The 20,362-nt window shown below is 39.7% G+C and overlaps 1 protein-coding gene across 3 annotated transcripts in view; it reads right to left on the reverse strand.

Moving 5' to 3' along the window:
* The window catches only part of CLPX (caseinolytic mitochondrial matrix peptidase chaperone subunit X), a 44,043-nt gene extending 24,733 nt beyond the window's left edge, over positions 1–19,310 (reverse strand). The window contains exons 1-3 of one of the 3 annotated variants that reach the window (XM_004758678.2): positions 19,016–19,310; positions 5,626–5,786; positions 4,523–4,640 (exon numbers count right to left, since the gene is read on the reverse strand). In XM_004758678.2, the coding sequence (XP_004758735.1) occupies positions 4,523–4,640; positions 5,626–5,786; positions 19,016–19,094 (358 nt within the window). In that variant the 5' untranslated portion in view covers positions 19,095–19,310. Of the gene's footprint in view, positions 1–4,522; positions 4,641–5,625; positions 5,787–18,731; positions 18,944–19,015 lie in introns of those variants that run through there. The other 2 variants (XM_004758677.3, XM_004758679.3) reach the window with 2 other exon arrangements.
* Positions 19,311–20,362: the final 1,052 nt, after the last annotated feature.

Consider the following 20,362-nt stretch of genomic DNA (forward strand, 5'->3'; position numbering starts at 1 on the left):
ACTTAACTGACTAGCAACACCCAGGTGCCCCTAGCAGCAAAATTTTTTTTTTTTAAGATTTTATTTATTTATGGCGGGGGGGAGTGAGCACAGGCAGACAGAGGCAGAGGGAGAAGCAGGCTCCCTGCCAAGCAAGGAGCCCGATGTGGGACTTGATCCCAGGACGCTGGGATCATGACCTGGGCCGAAGGCAGCTGCTTAACCAACTGAGCCACCCAGGCGTCCCCCTAGCAGCAAATTTTAAACTAGAAGAGAGATCATCCATGTTTTCTATGTACTGATCACCTACAAATACTAAAGAAAAAGACCAAGCTATTCCAAGTACTTTGGATTCACACAAACCCCAATACCTTATCATCATTCTCCACCAATGGGAAAGATAGTCAGTGCCTTTACTTTAAAAGGAAGCATCACTTTACAGCTATTATTAATGGTAAACAAGTCAAGGATTAAAGGGCAGAGAAGCCTCTGATCTAGTTCAGGCTGAATGACAGGAATATCTGGCTTGCAAACACAAGAACAAAATATTTCTCTAAAGAAATTAGGTCAAAGGGAAAGAGACTAAACAGATTGCATCCCTCTTTGCTTACTTTAGAAGGGTTGTTTACATCCTACTCGAATATCACAATATCAATTTTACAATGAAACATGTCCAACATATACCCACATTCAATTTTATTTATCAAAATGCTATTTTGGAAAAAAGAAATAATGAGCACTGCAATGTTTATTTTTTACTCCTGAAGACAAGTGGCAAAATCTAATTTTGTTAAATTATCAGGGGATAAATAAACCACTTTCCTTTAAATGATTACTACAAGCATGCTACTGTATTCCTTCATATGCAGAATACTAATCCCAGTAGACACCCTTGTATAGTGTAACAAAAAGACAACCTCAGTAAAAACTTTCTCAGATTTGTTTAAATGAAAGTTCATGACTTTTAACAAGTTTCAGGGTCCAACATGAAATCTCTAAACCAAACAGTAAAGTTTAATTCCTATTGTATAAAACATGTAAGTACAGTAAGCCTTCAAAAAATACTATGTACATAAAGAACAACTAAAGGTTCTACCTTAAATAAAAGTGAGGAAACTATTCATGTTTGACAAGTTACTTAAAAGGCAAAAATACCTAAAGAACAGTATATATGAGTACTTATAATAAAAAATTTCTTAGATATGGGTAAGCCTGGGTAGCTCAGTTGGTTAAGCGTCTGACTCTTGATTTCAGCTCAGGTCATGATCTCAGGGTCGTGAGATGGGAGCCCTAGGTCAGGCTCCATGCTGAGGGTGGAGCCTGCTTAAAAGTCTCACTCTCTCCCTCTCCCCACTTGTGCTCTCTCTGCTCTCACTCTCTCTAAAAAGAAAAAATCTTAGATATTATTATTTCAATTTCTGATGATTTTCTATGCATCATATTGCTACCTATAAAAATGGTATTTTATTTCAACAAAGTCAAACAAGAGTAATACCGCAGTAAAAGAACATAAAAATCACTACAAATATACTTGTGAGGTGGAATATATACAGAAAGGTCCATGAGCTAATAGTTTTTACACTTCGGGAAAAAAAACGAAATTCAAATTTCAGTGTCTATATGCAAAATTTTAAAGGAACACAGCGAACCTCATTGATTCACATAGTCTCTGACTGCTTCCCACTTTAACAGCACAGGACAACACAGACTACAGGGCCCACAAAGCCTAAAATATTTACTATTTGGTCTTTCATAGTGAAAGTTGGCTGACACCTGCTATACAGTATTTAAAAGGAAAGAACTACCTACGGAATAAGAAAAAATATTTAAATCAAATCTCTGGATAAAGGTCTAGTACTCAGAATAAGAATTCTTTCTTCTAACTCAACAACAAAAAAAGATAAAAGATCAAAAAGTACATAAAAAGATGTTTATGAGCCAATAACCAAATAAATGTAGATTCAAACAAAAGGAATAACTTGCACTTCAACAAAACTCTTCAATTTTCAGTGAGTAGACAAAGAAGATCCTCAGCTTTCAAAAGAGACCTATATTATGGGTCAGAAAAACCAAGACAGGGGGGCAATATCTCACTGTTGGGGGCCTATCACTCCCATGCATTAAATTCCAGAGGACAGGATGGTGTCATGTTCATCTGTGTTTATTTTCAGGACCCTAGTAGTGGCTGTCTCAACAGATGTTGGCTTACTAAATTATCTCTAAGTATCCCTACTCTTCTTTTTTTCTTCTCCATTCTCTACTCCCACATTCCACCTCCCCAATTAGAATTCCCAAAGGAAACAACCTCAGCCTTGAGTTGATTAAATAACATTAGAGTTTTTCCCACACTTGGTCTCACTGTTAAACATACATATTCTAGGATACCACTCAACATCTAGAGAATCTCATCTCTAGGGAAGGAGAGAACCTACATGTTTAATAACCACTCTCAGTGATTAATACAACCCGCCAAATTTTGAAAACACCATGTAAAAGGAAAATAAATTTAATCTCAATAGGAGCCAGTTTAACCCTAGACAATTCTAGCTGCTAAAAATGTATGAGAGAGGGGCTCCTGGATGGTGCAATAGGTTAAGCATCCAGACTCTGTTCTGGCTCAGGATGTGATCTCACGGTCATGAGACTACCCCACATCAGGCTCTGCGCTCAGCACAGAATCTGCTTGAGATTCTCTTTCTTTCTCCCTCTGCCCCTCCTGCTTGTGTGCTCTCTCTCTCACTCAAATAAATGCATAAATGTTAGGGGGGGAAAGTATGAATAGCAAATCACTGCTCTGTAACCTTGGATGAGTTAAACTTGCTAAATCTTAGCTTCTTCACTTATAAAAATGAGGATACTCTCATTTTTTTGTCCTGACAGAAATAAGACTGTGAGAATAAAACTGTACATACTGGCATTTATTAAATATTAGTTTCTCCTTTTTTACTCTAAGGAATGTTTGCTCTAAGGTTTACTTTAAGGAAAGTTTACTCTAAGGAAAGATTTTAATCTACAAAGACTGAAATCTTTCTCTGGAAGAAAAAAGAGAATGAACTTTTTTTTTTTTTTAATTTTATTTTTTTATTTGAGAGAGAGAGAGCACAAGCAGGAGGAGTGGCAGAGGGAGAAGGTGAGGGAGGATACCTGCTAAGCAGGTAGCTGGGCATGAGGCTCGATCCCAGGCCCCTGAGATGACCTGAGCTGAAGGCAAATGCTTAACTGAACCACCCAGGCGCCCCAAAAAAGATAAAACTCTTGATTAAAATCTGTTAATATGACACTGCCACTATGAACTGAACAATTCTCAGACCTCTTAGAGTTCTATTATTTCACACCAAATTTGTTAATAGCAAACGTTATTTGGAAATCATAACATCCTGTTCTTTCATTTTATTTTGCAACCAAATTAGTTTTCATTCAAACTGATTCTTCTCTTTGCTCTCTTGCAAGGCAACACCATGAAGAGAATCTCAAACATTCTACCTATAGAATGGAACTTATTTTTTTTTAAATATTTTATTTGTTTATTTGACAGACAGAGATCACAAGCAGGCAGACAGGCAGAAAGAGAGAGGGTAAGGGGAGAAGCAGGGTCCCTGCTAGGCAGAGAGCCCGATGTAGGGCTCGATCCCAGGACCCTGGGATCATGACCTGAGCTGAAGGCAGAGGCTTTAACCCAAGGAGCCATCCAGGCGCCCCTAGAATGGAACTACTTTAAAAGTCTTTCCAAAACTGTAAAACCATGCTGCATATAACAGTATTTTTTTTCATATATTGGCCAATTAATATTAATGATAAATGTGAAACTGTAACTGAAGTCTTAATATTTGGGTTAGAACACAGAGAGTTCTCTCCAGCTAATCATGAGAAACTTGTGCCAAACCCCACTATTGACCTTTTCACAGTTCGACTATATGGGAAGGCTGACATGGTAGTACAATGTAATTTACTCCTGAATCCTTACCAGTAACTCTGATCATGTAGGAAATGAGTTATCTGATTCATGAAACAAAAGACTAGTAGTAGCATCTTGTATCCAGAGAGAGGCACTGACACTAACAGCAGAAGTAGGACTGTTGATTTCTTCCTTCTCTTGGTGTCTGAATCATTCATAATCATCATACACTTTCTAGAATTGAGGGCTTGGCTCCTGTGGTTACTCAGAGAGGAAAAATACCTTAATGTGTAAATGACTGACCTATCTGACAATATGAGATACTCAATGGGTTATTTCAAGTATAGAGTAATAAACTAAATAAATAAGTCTTGGTTCTCCTACAGCTTAACATAATACTCACAAAATTCAAAATTTGAAATAAACACACGCACACACAAAATAAAGAAGCAAATAATTTGCTTAAATTATTTCTTATACTGCCACGCAAAGTATTACTAGTCCTGGGATTTTTAGTTATCTGATGAACATAAGAGAGAATCAGTAATGTTCAGAAAGAACATTACTCTGGCTTATATAACTGATATATTTCTATGCAGTCTATGATTTATAGACAAGGTAGAGAAAAAGAAGAGAAGCAATACTTACACACAAAGGTCTCTACATGAGTGCACAAGTCGCCACACTTAGGACACCTCAGCTGGTTTCCACCTTTCCCTGAATTCCCAGAGCTTGATTTTTTACTGCTTCCCTCACTTGCTGATTTCTAATGTTAGCAGGGGAGACAAAGAGAGAATGTCAATATTACTTTCAGAAACCATTTTACATGTTACTAAATATAAGCAAGATAGGTTGTAATTAATCTTACAATTTTCATAATTTCTAGAATGGAATTATTAGTACAGTTTATATCTCTGCTACCATTGGTATCAAAGATCTATTTACCAGAACAATAAAACCAGTCTAGTAAACACATATATTTATCTGTATTTCTTCTTCAAATAGTATGACCCAGCATGTATAAACAGATTTCTTTCCATGACTCAATAAACACTACGAAAAAAAAAGTTACTACAGGTCAAGTACATTTCAGTGAAATCGAATTGGGAGTTATTATCATGATAAGTAGTGACTCCTAACTTCCTTGAATCTAACTTTACTCATCTCTAAAATGGGGATAATTTTACATACTTTAAAGAATCACTGTTAGGATTAAGTGTAGATAGGAAAGCACCTAGCATTTTGTCTTGCATATAACATTAACTCGAGTGTTAGTGAAATTCTCATAATAAAACTGATAATAATTCACTGACCCAATACAATCACCTATCATCTACTTGCTAACTACAGAGTAATCCAACATTGAGATAGATACCAAAAATTTTTAGGCAGAGAATGAAGTGGGGTTTATACTACCATGAATTGTTTAGAGTTGTGTGAAAGCAGGAAATGATGGCTACTCCTAATTTACTCCTACAGAGCGCTGACTGCAAAGATTACTTAATGTAGCTTCTTTATTACTTTGGAGTGTTAGGAATTTTACCTACTGCTAAGTGCAACGCTTATAAAACTTTTATGGTTGAAACTAAAACACAAAATATAATTACATAAAATTCTTCATATCATTTTATATATTTCATATTTCCTACAGAAAACATAAAAACTGACAGAACAGAGAATACTATTATTACATTAAATTGCTTGAAGGGAAGAACTCAAATATGTATATAGACATCAACAAAGTTAAATACCTTATTTCCATCTCCAGAGCCATCTTTACTTATCCCATCTTTTGATGCAAAGTATGCTGGTGTTTCTGTAAATGTTCTAAAGGGAGCTCTTCGTAGAATCTGAGTTTCAAAGGTCCCAAGCCTTCCTAAAACGGGTATATGAATGCGACCACAAGTGATACCTGGAAATACAATGAAATTTATTAGTCTACACATCAAATATTAATATGACTTCAATAAATTCCCTGAAAACAAATGTTCCTTAAGTATAAAGAAGGTTGAAAAAGCTTTAGTTTTCACAGCAGTAGTAACAAAATGGTAGAGAAAATAGTAACACCATCAAAGGCAAAGCCCCCGTAAAAATAGGCCAGACATGGGGCGCCTGGGTGGCTCAGTGGGTTAAATCCTCTGCCTTAGGCTCGGGTAGTGATCCCAGGTCCTGGGATTGAGCCTAGTCGGGCTTTCTGCTCAGCAGGGAGCCTGCTTCCTCCCTCCCTTTCTGCCTGCCTCTCTGACTGTGATTTCTGTCTGTCAAATAAATAAATAAAATCTTAAAAAAAAAAAAAGAAAATAGGCCAGACCTGGGCCTACAGATTCCAGGTAAATAAAGGTGTTTCAGTTTGGGCCTGTTGTTTGGAAATGAGGGAAGACCACCCAGGTTCTAACAATGAGTGGCTCTTTGAAAGTATGTGAGATAAGCAGCTCAACATCTGTCTCACCTGCAGGGGAAAAAGGCCATTTATACCATATATTCTTATTCTTACAGTATTTCTACCAATGAAAATAAGCAACTGACATAAACTCTTAGCTGTTTCTGACTACTGGGGGTAATATATGCAACAATGAAAAGAAACTTCAAATGTTCTTTAAAAGGTTATGGACTGTTGATTAAACTATTTATTTATTTATTTATTTATTTTTAAAGATTTTATTTATTTATTTGACAGACAGAGATCACAAGTAGGCAGAGAGGCAGGCAGATAGAGAGGAAGTGAAGCAGGCCCCCTGCTGAGCAGAGAGCCCGACGCGGGACTCCATCCAAGGACCCTGAGATCATGACCCGAGCCGAAGGCAGCGGCTTAACCCACTGAGCCACCCAGGCGCCCCTGATTAAACTATTTAAATGAAATGTTTCAATCCTACAAAAAAAACCTTAATTCAGTGAATATTGTACAACCACTATACTTACAACTTTTTTTTTTTTTTGAAGATTTTGTTTATTTGACAGAAAGAGATCAGAAGTAGGCAGAGAAAGGGGGAAAGCAGGCTCCCCACTCAGCAGAGAGCCCGATACGGGGCTCCAATCCCAGGACCCTGGGAGAATGACTTGACGCTGGGACCATAACCTGAGCCAGAGGCAGAGGCTTTAACCTACTGAGCCATCAGGTGCCCCTACTTTCAACTTTTTAACCTTTTACCATATTGGAAGTTAAAATTATTAAAAAGGTAAAGGTTAATCACTGACTTCTATGGCAAACTTTTTATGTAAAGGACCAGGATAATAAGTATTTCCAGCTTTCTGGGCCTTGTAGTCTCAGTTCTAACTACTCTGTAACATGAAAACAAACAATACATAAACAAATGGGTGTTGCCAGCTTTGGTCCATGGAATCAGTTGGCTGATCCCTGGTTTTTCTCATATTAATACAAAATAAACCCCTAAATAAATCAGACAGTGGCAGAAGAGTCACACTGCATATTCTAAGGCAGCATTTCCCAAGCATGTTCCCCACACAAGAATATCAAATGGTCTTAGGTTAAACAAAATTCCATAGGTTTCAGTACTGAGTACTGTAGGATTACTCACAACCCTGCATAAACTAATATACATTAATGAATCTTAATGAATAGCCAAAGAAGAAAGTTTCCTAGCAGTATCAGAGCACGGTTAGGGGTTAGCAGGTAGTAACAAAAAGGGGGCAAGGTTTTAAAGTTGATAGTTAAATAAATTTAAAAAACTAACTTTATCTCCCTCATTTTACTCCCTGCAAAATTCTCAACTCCGGCTTTAAATTTTTATTTCTATACCTGTTAGGTCTTTTAAGAGATTATACACAGATGTACACATTGTATCCAAACACAAAAACTGGTTTAAAATTATGTCCTCTAAGAGGCAGCTGGGTGGCTCAGTCAGTTAAACATCTGACTCTCTATGTCAGCTCAGGTCAGGATCTTAGGGTTGTGAGATTGAGCCCTGCACTGGGCCCTGTGCTGGGCATGGAGTGTAAGTTAAGATTTGGTCTCTCTCTCTTCTACCCCTCCCCACTCCCTCTCCGTCTTAAAAAAAAAAAAAAAAAAAGAAACAAAATAAATAGTGTCCTGCAAACTATTCAAAAGCAACTGCTTAGTTATATAACTGACTGATTTTTATTAACTCCAGTTTTCCAACACATTTGTGTACACTGTTAGAACTGGTTTTTTTTTTAAGATTTTATTTATTTATTTGACAGACAGAGAAAGAGATCACAAGTAGGCAGTGAGGAAGGCAGACAGAGAAGGGGAAGCAGGCTCCCCGCTGAGCAGAGAGTCCTGATGTGGGGCTCCATCCCAGGACCCTGAGATCATGACCTGGGTCGACGGCAGAGACTTAACCCACTGAGCCACCAAGACACCCTAGAACTAGGGTTTTTTTTTTTTTAAGCCATTTATTGCCCTAGCACATCTCTAATCCCAAAAAACACAAAAGTAAAAACATCAGACTTATCAGGAAAGATATAAATTGTCTCATCTCTATATAAATTCACAAGCAGCACTAAAAAAGGATTAAGGTTTATGACAATACTAGCCCTTAATTCACAAGCTGGAAAATTTTGCTTAACACTATTAAACTTGAAATTAATATTAAAAAAATAAACTACATTTGATGTTTTCTTAAGTGATGTTTTCAAAAAACATTTCAAATTTTCTCAAGTGTAAATTTCCTTTTTCTTTTTTTTGCAGTAAATGATAGCCATTACTCTCATTAGAATGAGATTTAAGGTAGTTCATGAATTTTAAGCTACACGTTAATGTTTTTCAAAGGACATAATATGGTTTAAAGACTGTCAATCTAAAAAGCAAATCTAGAAACAGTAATGGGGGAAAGAACAGATGAAATCAAGAATACAGAAAGTTAATGGACACTAAGGCTGGGTGATGGGTATTTAGGTGTCCCTTGTTCTATTTTTATGTGTGTTTGAAAACATCCATAAATTATGGACTACTACTCAGCCATCAAAAAAATGAAATCCGGGCGCCTGGGTGGCTCAGTGGATTAAGCCGCTACCTTCGGCTCAAGTCATGATCTCAGGGTCCTGGGATCGAGTCCCGCATTGGGCTCTCTGCTCGGCAGGGAGCCTGCTTCCTCCTCTCTCTCTCTCTCTGCCTGCCTCTCTCTCCATCTACTTGTGATCTCTCTCTGTGTAATAAATAAATAAAATCTTAAAAAAAATGTTTAAAAAAAAAAAAAAAGAAATCCTGGGGCACCTGGGTGGCTCAGTAGGTTAAGCTGCTGCCTTCGGCTCAGGTCATGATCTCAGGGTCCTGGGATCGAGTCCCGCATTGGGCTCTCTGCTCGGCAGGGAGCCTGCTTCCTCCTCTCTCTCTCTCTGCCTGCCTCTCTGCCTACTTGTGATCTCTGTCAAATAAATAAATAAAATCTTAAAAAAAAAAAATGAAATCCTGCCATTTGGGTAGAACTAGAGGATATTATGCAAATTGAAATAAGTCAATCAGAGAAACACAATTATCACATGACCTCACTCATGTGTGGAATTTAAGAAACAAAAAAAAGGGTCATAGGGGAAGGGAGGAAAAAATAAAACAAGACAAAACCGGAGAGAGAGACAAACTCTAAGAAATTCTTAATCATAGGAAACAAACTGAATGGGGCACCCGGGTGGCTCAGTTCATTAAGCATCTGCCTTCGGATCAGGTCATGATCCCAGGAGCCCAACATCAGGCTCTCTGCTCAGTGGGAAGCCTGTTTTTCCCTCTCCCACTCCCCCTGCTTGTATTCCCTCTGTTGATTTCTGTCAAATAAATAAATAAAATATAAAAAATTTTTAAAAAGGAGACAAACTGAAGGTTGCTGGAAGGGAGGGAGGTGGGAAGATGAGGTAACTGGGTGATAAACATTTAGGACACAATGTAATGAGCATTGGGTATTACATAAGAGTGTTGAAACAATGACCTCTACACCTCTGAAATCAATAGATTATATGTTAATTAATGGAATTCAAATTTTTAAAAAATGGAAAAAAGAAAATATCCATAAATCAGTATGAATGGCAGAATAGAATAATTTATTATAATCTACGTAACAAATGTAACTTTTTATTGAAACTTTACAATGTATTCACAAAGAAAACTACAATTACAACAAGCTTTACATAAGACTATTTGCACTTAGATGTTTTAGAATAAAACTTAACCCTGGTATGCCTAGATGGCTTAGTCCGATAAGCATCTGCCTTTGGCTTTGGTCATGATCCCAGCAGCCCAGGATGGAGTCGCAAACCGGGCTTCTTGCTTAGCAGGGAGCCTGCTGCTTCCCCCTGCTTGAGTGCATGCGCTCTCTCTGACAAATAAATAAAATCTTAATAAATAAAAGATTTAATAAAACTTAATCCTAAAGTATCACAGTATATTATATCCCATTTACAATAAAATATATCTTTCAAAACACTGTTTATCAATTTACAATATCTAATGTTATTAGAAAATAAGCTGAAAGGAAATTATCTTCAGGAATTTAAGAGAAATAAAAATTATGAACATGAGCCTTTTAAAGTCTACTTATTCTGAATAGAAAAAAAAAATCAGTGCTCTTTCCCCCTCTCCCTGCTCATGTTCTCTCCCTCACTCATTCTCTTTTAAATAGACAAAAATCTTTTTTAAAAAAATTTCTTTGCTAGCCCTGATGCAGTTTTAACGTTCTGTAATCTATGGGCTGTACCAAGAAGATGCCATAAATACTACACCAGTGCTTCTCAAACTTGAGCATGCACCAGAATTACCTGAAGAGCTTGTTAAAATAAAACAGACTGCAAGAAATATGCCCTGGTTCTGACTCAGAAGGGCTGAAGTTGGACCAAAGAATTTATTTCTAACAAATTGCCAGGTTATACTAATGATGATGGTCTGGGCACTACATTTTTTTTTTTTTAAGATGTATTTATTTTAGGGGTGCCTGGGTGTCTCAGTCATTGGGTGTCTGCCTTAAGCCTGGGTCGTGATCCCGGAGTCCTGGGATTGAGCCCCGACTTGGGCTCCCTACTCCTGTTTCTCCCTCCCCTGCTTGTGCTCCCTCGCTGTCTCTCTTTGTCAAATAAATAAATAAAAATCTAAAAATAAATAAATAAATAAAAATCTTTAAAAAAAAAAAGATTTATTTATTTTAGAAAGAGAAAGCATGGTGCACGCAAGCATGGGGAGGGGCAGAGGGAGAGGCAGAGAAAGAATCTCAAGCAGACTCCCCAGTGAGCACGGAACCCCACAAGGGGATCAATCCAAACCCTGAGATCACGACCTGAGCCAAAACACAAGAGTCAGACACTCAACCAACTGAATCATCCAAGCAACCTTGGGAACCACAATCAATCAATCAATCAATCCATCTATCTATCTGACAGAGGGAGAGCACGCATGCACAAGTAGGGGGAGCGGCAGGCAGGGGGAGAAGCAGGGTCCCCGCCAAACAAGGAGCCCAACACTGGGCTTGATCCCAGACTGCAGGATCATGACCTGAGCCAAAGGCAGACACCCAACCGTCTAAGCCACCTAGGCATCCCAGGGAACTACACCTTTTAAGCCACCATACTGAACAGTTTAAATGATTACTTACTCATCAAGGTTATACAATCTTCACAGAAATCACTGTAGTCATTAGAAGTTTGAAACATTTTTTGTGCCATGAACTCCTTTGGGAGTCTGGTAAAGTGTATTTATGGACCCCTTCTCAAAATAATGTTTTAAAATGTACAGAATAAAATACATAACAAAGGAAACCAATTTGAAGTAGTTATCAAAATATTTTTAAAATCTGCTTTTTGCCAACATCATACTCAATGGTGAAAAACTAAGAGCTTTTCCCCTAAGGTGATGTCCACTCCTACCACTTTTATTCAACACAGTATTGGAAGTCCTAGCTGTAGCAATTTGACAACATAAATAAAATGCATCCAAACTGGCAAAAAAGTAAAACTCTATCTGCAGAAGACCTGATACTAAATATATAGAACTCTGAAGACTGCACCAAAAAGCTAGAACAGATAAATGAATTCAGTAAAGTCACAGGATACTAAATCAATGTACAGAAATCTGCTGTAGCCCTCCCTGTATGCTAAAAAATGAAGCAGCAGGGGTGCCTGCGTGGTTCAGTTGGTTAAATGTCTGCCTTCAGTTTGAGTCATGATCCCGGGTCCTGGGATGGGGCCCTTCACCAGGTTCCCAGCTTATCAAGGAGCCTGCTTCTTCCTCTCCGGCTCCCCCGCTTGTGCTACCCCCTGCCACCAACAAAATAAGTAAATAACATCTTTGGGGGAAAAAAAAAGCAGCAGAGAGTTTAATTTAAAAAAAAAAATCCCATTTACAATTGCACCAAAAACAATGAAATATCTAGGAATAAACTTAACCAAAGAGGTGAAAAGACCTATACTCTGAAAACTAAAAAACACTCATGGGTTGGAAGAATACTATTAAAACGTCCATACTACCCCAAAGCAATCTACAGATTTAACGCAATCCCTATCAAAATATCAACAGCATTTTTCAAAGAACTAAAACAAACAGTCCTAAAATTTTGTGGAACCACAAAAGACCCGAAATACCAAAGAAATCTTTAAAAAGAAAAACTGAAGGTATCACAATTCCAAACTTTAAGTTATACTACAAAGTTGCAATAATTAAAACAGTATGGCACTGACATAAAAAGAAATACTTAGATCAATATGGAAAACCCAGAAATAAACCCAAATTATATGGTCAATTAATCTTCAATAAAGCAGGAATGAACACAAAATGGGAAAAAGACAGTCAACAAATGGTATTGGGAAAACTGGACAGCAACACTTCAGAGAATGAAACTGGGCCACTTTCTTTCACCATACACAAAAGTAAATTCAAAATGGATTAAACACTTAAATGTGAGACCTGAAACCATAAAAATCCTTGAAGAGAGCACAAGCAATAATTTCTCTGACATCAGCCATAGCAACATTTCTCTAGATATGTCTCCTGAGGCAAGGGAAATAAAAGCAAAAATAAACTATTGGGACTGCATCAAAATAAAAGTTTCTGCACAGTGAAGGAAATCATCAACAAAACTAAAAGGCAACCTGATGAATGGGAGAAGATTTTCATTCCCAAATCACATACTGATAAAGGGCTCATATCTAAAATATATAAAGAACAGATACAACTCAAGACTAAAAATAAATAATCCAATTTAAAAATGGGCAGAACAGGAGTGCCTGGGTAGCTCAGTGGGTTAAAGCCTCTGCCTTCGGTTCAGGTCATGATTCCAGGGTCCTGGGATGGAGCCCCGCATTGGGCTCTCTGATCAGCGGGGAGCCTGCTTTAGTGGGGAGGCTGCTTCCCCTTTTCTCTGCCTACTTGTGATCTCTGTCAAATAAATGAATAATTAAAAAATTAAATTTAAAAAATGGGCAAAACACATGAACAGACATTTCTCCAAAGACGACATCCAGATGGCCAATACACACACAAAAAGATGCTCCATATAAGTCATCATCAGGGAAATTAAATCAAAACTACGATGAGATCACTTCACACCTGTCAAATGTCTAAAATCAAAAACCCAAGAAAACTACAGGCGTTAGCAAGGATTTGGAGAAAAAGGAACCCTCTACACTGCTGGTGGAAATACAAACCGGGGGGCGCCTGGGTGGCTCAGTGGGTTAAAGCCTCTGCCTTCGGCTCAGGTCATGATCTCAGGGTCTTGAGATCGAGCCCCACATCGGGCTCTTTGCTCAGCAGGGAGCCTGCTTCCCCCCTCTCTCTGCCTGCTGCTCTGCCTACTTGTGATCTGTCCCTCTCTCTGTCAAATAAATGAATAAAATCTTTAAAAAAAAAAAAAAAAGAAAAGAAATACAAACCGGTACAGCCACTGTGGAAAACAGTATGCAGTTCCCTCAAAAAATTAAAAATAGCACTACCCTATGATCCAGTACCCACTACTACTGGGTGTTTACCCAAAAAATGCAAGGACACTAATTCAAATGGATATATGCACCCCTAGTTTTATTGTAGCACTATTTACAATAACCAAACTATGAAAGCAGCCCAAGTGTCCAACAATAGATGAATGGATAAAGAGGTTGACCTGAGCCAAAGGCTCAAGCATAACAGACTGTGCCACCCAGGTGCCCCCTTAACAGCTTTTTAAATAACTACCATGATCTCAAAGTAGTGTAAAGTATACACAACAGTACCTTGAGATACGCACAACTGTAATGTGGTAAGAAAATATCTGTGATTTTGATTGGTGACAAATTCACAGATACTGCAAATACTACTGTGGGTTGTTGCCTCCATTCAAAATTGAAGGAAATACTACATTTCAGTTAGTGATTAGTGAAAATAAAATTAACAACTTATGAATTCTATCCCTCTGGACACACTGGAGGCCTGTGAACCCCAGGAGAAAAACCCCTATAATAAAAGGGAAGTGGGGACACCTGGGTGGCTCAGTTGGTTGGACGACTGCCTTCAGCTCAGGTCATGATCCTGGAGTCCCGGGATCGAGTCCTGAATCGGGCTCCCAGCTCCATGGGGAGTCTGCTTCTCCCTCTGACCTTCTCCTCGCTCATGCTCTCTCTCATTGTCTCTCTCTCAAATAAATAAATAAAATCTTCAAAAAAAAAGAAAAGGGAAGTACTTCTGTAAAGTATATTTCGAAAGAATAGTTGGCAGCAACAAGAGAAGATGGTTAAAAGCTAAACCATTTACAAAACTTTTGTCATACAAATAAAACGTTCTGAGTTTTAGAGCAGCTGTTTTTTATTTTTTATTTTATTTTTTTTAATATTTTACTTATTTATTTGACAGACACAGATCACAAGAAGGCAGAGAGGCAGGCAGAGAAAGAAACAGAAAGAAAGAGGGAAGCAGGCTCCCTGCTGAGATGAGAGGCTTGATCCCAGGACCCTGGGGATCATGACCTGAGCTGAAGGCAGAAGCTTTAACCCACTGAGTCACCCAGGCACCCCGAGTAGCTGTTTTTAAAAAGAAATACTAGAATAAGGTACTTTGATTTTAGGGCTATTGAGAACTAGGAGAGTAATTTATTCAACTTTTAAGTATCTGAATTCCTATATTCAACCTTAAACTAAGCTTTCTCTAAAAAACAGGGGCGCCAGAGTAGCTCAGTTGGTTAAGCATCTGCCTTTGGCTCAGGTAATGATCCCACGATACTGGGATAGAGATCCAGTCAGGTTCCTGCTCAGGGGTGAATTGGCTTCTACCTCTGCCTCTGCCTATTCCCCCTACCCACTCATGCTCTCTTTCTCTCTCTCTCTTAAATAAATAAAAATCTTTAAAATAAAAATTAAAAAATAAAAATATAAAAAAAGATTCAACTTAAAAGATGAACTGGCCTTTAAATTTTAGAAATAGAGCTAATGAAAAATTTTAAATTACCATCTTTTTTAAGTGACAGTATTTAAGTGTATAATAATTGATGAAATGGCAAGTAAGTTAAATGCTTGCTTAACCACCTGGTCTCTAACTTCTAACAAAAATTGAAAAAAATTTCAACAAAAACAAATAATGCCAGCAACTTACACACTTATTGCTTTTATTAATTTCAAATTTTCATTTGATTTTAATTTTCTTTAAAGATTTATTTATTTATTTGACAGATCACAAGTAGTCAGAGAGGCAGGCAGAGAAAGAGAGGAGGAAGCAGGCTCCCCACTGCACAGAGAGCTGGACTCTGGACTGGATCCCAGGACCCTGAGACCATGACCTGAGCTGAAGGCAGACGCTTTAACTCACTGAGCCACCCAGGCACCCCTCAAATTTTCACTTTATGACCAAGTTATTATTTCCTGAATTCTGAATACTTTTTAAATGATATATGTATTTTTAAAGATTTATCTGCAAGAGAGAATGTACCCGTACTGAGGGCGGGGGAGGGGACTGGGCAGAGGGAGAGAATCTCAAGCAAATTCCAACTCGGGCCTTGATTTCACCATGCTGAGATCATGACCTGAACCAAAACCAAGGGTGAGATGCTCAACCGACTGAGTGACCCAGGCACCCCTGAGTACTTCTGAATGAAGAAAAATAACATCACTCCTATAACAACTTTCCTCAAGTTCAAAAATGTTTGATGAGTTTTCACTAAGGCTAGTCTGTTGGTCTGAAAAGGAATATGCCAAGAAAAGAGAAATGTTTAAGAAATAGTTCGCAGGGGTGCATGGGTGGCTCATTCAGTTAAGTGGCTGCCTTCAGTTCTGGTCTTGATCTCAGGGTCCTGGGATGGAGCTCTGCTCCATCATGCTCCCTGCTCAGTGGGGAGTCTGCTTCTCCCTTTCCCTCTGCCCTTCCCCCCTGCTTGTGCTGGCTCTTCCTCTCTAATAAATAAGTAAAGTCTTTTAAAAAAGTTTGCAATTGCAGAAATAAAGATGCGCTATCATTTATTCACTTTGCCTTATTTAATTTGTACTGTATTTAACAAAAGAGAGAGATGACTTAAATTCTGGCTAAAAGCTGTTAAGGTAAGCACATTACACAACTATCATGAAAATTATGGACATCAACATGTTTGAGCATCTTCACATCTTCACTTACACCCTCATGAGGTGACACCCTTTCACTGGACATGGACAGAACAGAACCAAAAATCAAGGGTGTTACATGTGATTCCACACTTCTCACAACCAAATTCAGACCAAGTACTATCATTCAGAATTTTGTAAATGGAATCAAGCATTCCTAAATGTACATATTTAGAATGCAAATTTACATATATGAAAAGTGCATTAAAATATATACATACTTATACATATGTACAAAAATACATGCAGATTGAAAAGTATCAGAAGTTTGGGTAGAGAAAATATTTAAAGTTTCTACTGTACTATAGGTTTCATATTCAATGAGAACAGTAGGAAAACACATTAAATTGAAGATACACATAGCCAACCAGGAAAAGAAAACATCCTGTATCAAGCATGACAATCTACCAAATAATTTTTCAAACTAGCATTTAAAAATTTTAAAGTCTAAGGTACCTGGGTGGCTCAGCTGGTTTAGCAACCGCCTTCAGCTCAGGTCATGATCCCAGAACCCTGGGATCAAGACCCACAACCGGCTCCCTGCTCCGCCTCCGCCAGGAACCTGCTTCACCCTCTGACCCTCTCCCCTTTCATGTTCTTTCTCACTCTCTCTGTCAAATTTTTAAAAAACTTTAAAAAAATTTCTTTTTAAGTCTAACAAACGGAAATAGAGAATAGCACTACACTTCAAGAGAGGTCTGAAATCTTATTTTTACTCCATTGTATAATTTCATGGTATAAGACTATTTTGATTAAATTTTTTGTTTACCTATATTATATTGCTAAAATTCTTAACTCTATAATAACAAACTAGCTAAAGTTCAATTCTGATTTTTCTTTTTCTTTTGCCTCTCTTCCTCTTTCCAAGAATCCTAAATAAAAATAACCTTCCTGGAGTTTTTTAACCTTAAAGAAAATTATTTCTATATTGCAGACTAGTTTACACTTTGAGTTTCTACTATGGACAATAAACATTTTATGTTAATGAAGCTCTGAGAAAGTCTTAAATCAATGTGATAACCATTTGCTGTTTCACTGTTATATAAAAATATTAAATTCCACAATGATATGAAGTAATGTCCCATATTTTAAGCTTAATTTACAGCAGACACAATGGTTCAATATCTCTGAAAACTTCTGACAAACTTATATAATAAATGATCATATCTAAAGCCATTAAATTGTTGCTTCACCTAATTATACATTAAAATTTTAAATCAGTGGCTGTTCTGAAAATGAAAGAATTACCACACACCCCCGATGATTCAATTTTATGGCACAACTCACTCCAACAGATAAAGAACTCTGTCAAAGAAGTCTTCCCTGCCCAAACGGAACACAAACACACTTCACCCACTTCTAGAAATGATAAATTATTCTTTGCCTACTTCTGTAGATTTTAAACTTGCAAATGAGGACATGTTCACCACTCTATCTCTAGCACCAAAACAGGGCCCAGTACATAGTAGAGTCCCCAAAAAAGATGTCAAATAAATGAATTTAAATGTCACTTTCAAACGGTTTCAACCCAAATTCCTGGAATAAAGACATCTGCTTGTTGAGGTTTAACAATGTCTTGAAACTACTTTTCTGTATTACTTTACAAATGCTTCTGCCCACATTACTTTATTTAATCCCGCTTTGTGAACTAAACTGTCCCAAAATACACCTTTTGTAAATGCTAAGAGCATTTATATTAACCTAAAATACAGGAAAATGGGATTTTTATTTACCCAAACATCCTAAATTGACAAGCCAAAATAAAACTAATTGGTCTAAAAGTGATTACATCTAGCCTCTAGTCTGATATTCATAGATCTGGGGAAGAAGAAAATGGTTTCTTTTCCGGAATCTCTTGGCTGGGATGACACTGTTTAACAGCTCCTGATCAACAGAAAGTAAAGGTAAACAAGCGCCACACTTAATAAACTATATCGGACCGTCAAGTTGGGAAAACGGGCCAAAGACTGCTGAGACATTTAAGTACTTCAAAAACAGTTTCTGCGATAAAATTTCCCCAGGCACCCCGGCCGTTTCCCTGCGGGCCGCGAGGTTTCCCCGGCGCCGAGAGGGTTGGTTGTGAGCCCTGCTTATGCCCCGGCGTAAGCGGCCGCACAATGACAGTGACACGGTGGCTCTCGCGCGGCCTGCGCCCGGGACGGCCGGCTCGGCGGGGCGCCCCAACAGTGGCAGCCCCTCACCCGAGTCCTTCCCGGAGCACCCGACAGGCCGGAAGGGAACCCGGCCCGACTCCGCAGGAGAAGCCGCCGCCGGGCTGGGAGGCAGTAGCCGGCGGACCTCCGAGTAGGGTGTGGGGACACTTTTTAAGGAAAGGAGCATTTCGTACCTCTTCCAGGGTTTCTGCTAAGTGGCCACATTCCGGCCCCAAAGTCAAGAGGCCTGAATGCGCGCGGGCGGGGGAGCACAAGGGATTTACTTCGAATCTAAGAACCAGCTGCCCCAGAGGCTGGCAAAGCCCCATCCCACGAGGAAGGCGGGGGGGCAGGCGAAAAGCCGCGCGTCCCCTCACACCCTCAGGGTGGGGCCAGCCTCTTGCCCTCCCCGGGATGCCCCCCGCGGTTGGTATACTCGCGGGCCACTACTGGCTCAGGTGAGGAACTACTTCGTTACCTCTCTGCGCGGAGGCCAGCGAAGAGCTGATGAGCCGCGCGGCGGCCGTGCCGCAAGTACAAGCGCCGCAGCCGGACATCTCCGCTGGGCCTAGGCCGGGGCTTTGCCCCCTGTTGGCCTCCGGGTCTCAGCGGCCCGACTCCTAAACGCAGGGCGCGCTAACTTGGCTCCGGACCCTCCCGCCGACCCTAGGCTCAGTGCAGAGTTCACCCGTCTGGCAGCCAGGCCTTCGCGCTCTTCGTACCCGACTGCCGTCTACTCAGTAGAGTAGACACTTAACCCCCCTCCCTCCCTCCCTCCCTTCCCCTCCTCTTTTCCCCCCCCACCCCCCCCTCCGCCTACCAGGCCCGGGGAGCGTGCGCGCGCCTGCGTCCTAGGCCTAGGGAGGGGGCGTGGGCACGCGCTGCGTGTACATGCGTGATACACCGACGAGCGGCGAGGGGAAGGGGGCGGTGACCTGGGCGCCAATGAGCACGTTACGGCCGGCGGCCAACCCCAATTGGGACAACTACAATTCCCGACATGCAATTCTCCCAGAAAGCCCACTTATCCCAACATCGAAAAATATGCTAAGGACGCTCAGAGATGCATGCTGGGAGTTGTAGTCCCAACTGGTCGCAGTCAGTCCCCGCCTTTTTCGGTTGGTAGCGGGGGAAGGTCAAAGTGAGACCGATGGCTTACTCAGCCCCAGTACTCTTCAATATCCTTTGGCTGCTGCTAGATGCTTCAGATTCAATAAATTCCTTCCCCTGGGGTTTCCACATCTTACGTACCTTATCTTCTTCTCTTTTAGTTTCCACACTTGTTACGTGGAAGCGGTATTTTTACCTATTCCCTTGAAGTACAGCTAATGGGTGACAGTTCTCTTGTTCTTTCAAGCCAAGTGGTGATAACTCTTCCAGCTCTAGCTAGTCCCTGCGTGCTTTATGATTCTCTGTGGGTTCCTTTAAGGGTTTAACCTGGCCACACCCTGTTAACTAATTCTCTTACCCTTTGGACGTCTGTCTGCCGGGCTGGTTCCTCTCCAGACAGCTAAAAGCTGGTCGACCAGCTGTACAAAAGGAGGATGGTGATAAATGAATCAGATTCTTTTACTATCTTGGCATCAGACGGTATTTACTTTGCAAGATTTTGATCAACTCCAAAGCCCAAAGAAATTGCCAGGTGAGCTGGGATGCCTTTAGTTCTGAGCTTATGTGGGGGGCAAGGAGAGGGGGGAAAATCTAGAGTCTCGCCTAGTCACACAAGTGATTTTGCCCTCATCAGTCATGGATCAAAGAAATGTGGCATCTAGTTCCCTGAGTCTGGCCATGAGAAGGAGCATTGGCCTTGGCCCAGGACACAGGT

The sequence above is a fragment of the Mustela putorius genome, unplaced genomic scaffold (genome assembly GCF_011764305.1).
Source record: "Mustela putorius furo isolate JIRA1106 unplaced genomic scaffold, ASM1176430v1.1 tig00003896_pilon_pilon_pilon, whole genome shotgun sequence".
Classification (NCBI taxonomy): Eukaryota; Metazoa; Chordata; class Mammalia; order Carnivora; family Mustelidae; genus Mustela; species Mustela putorius.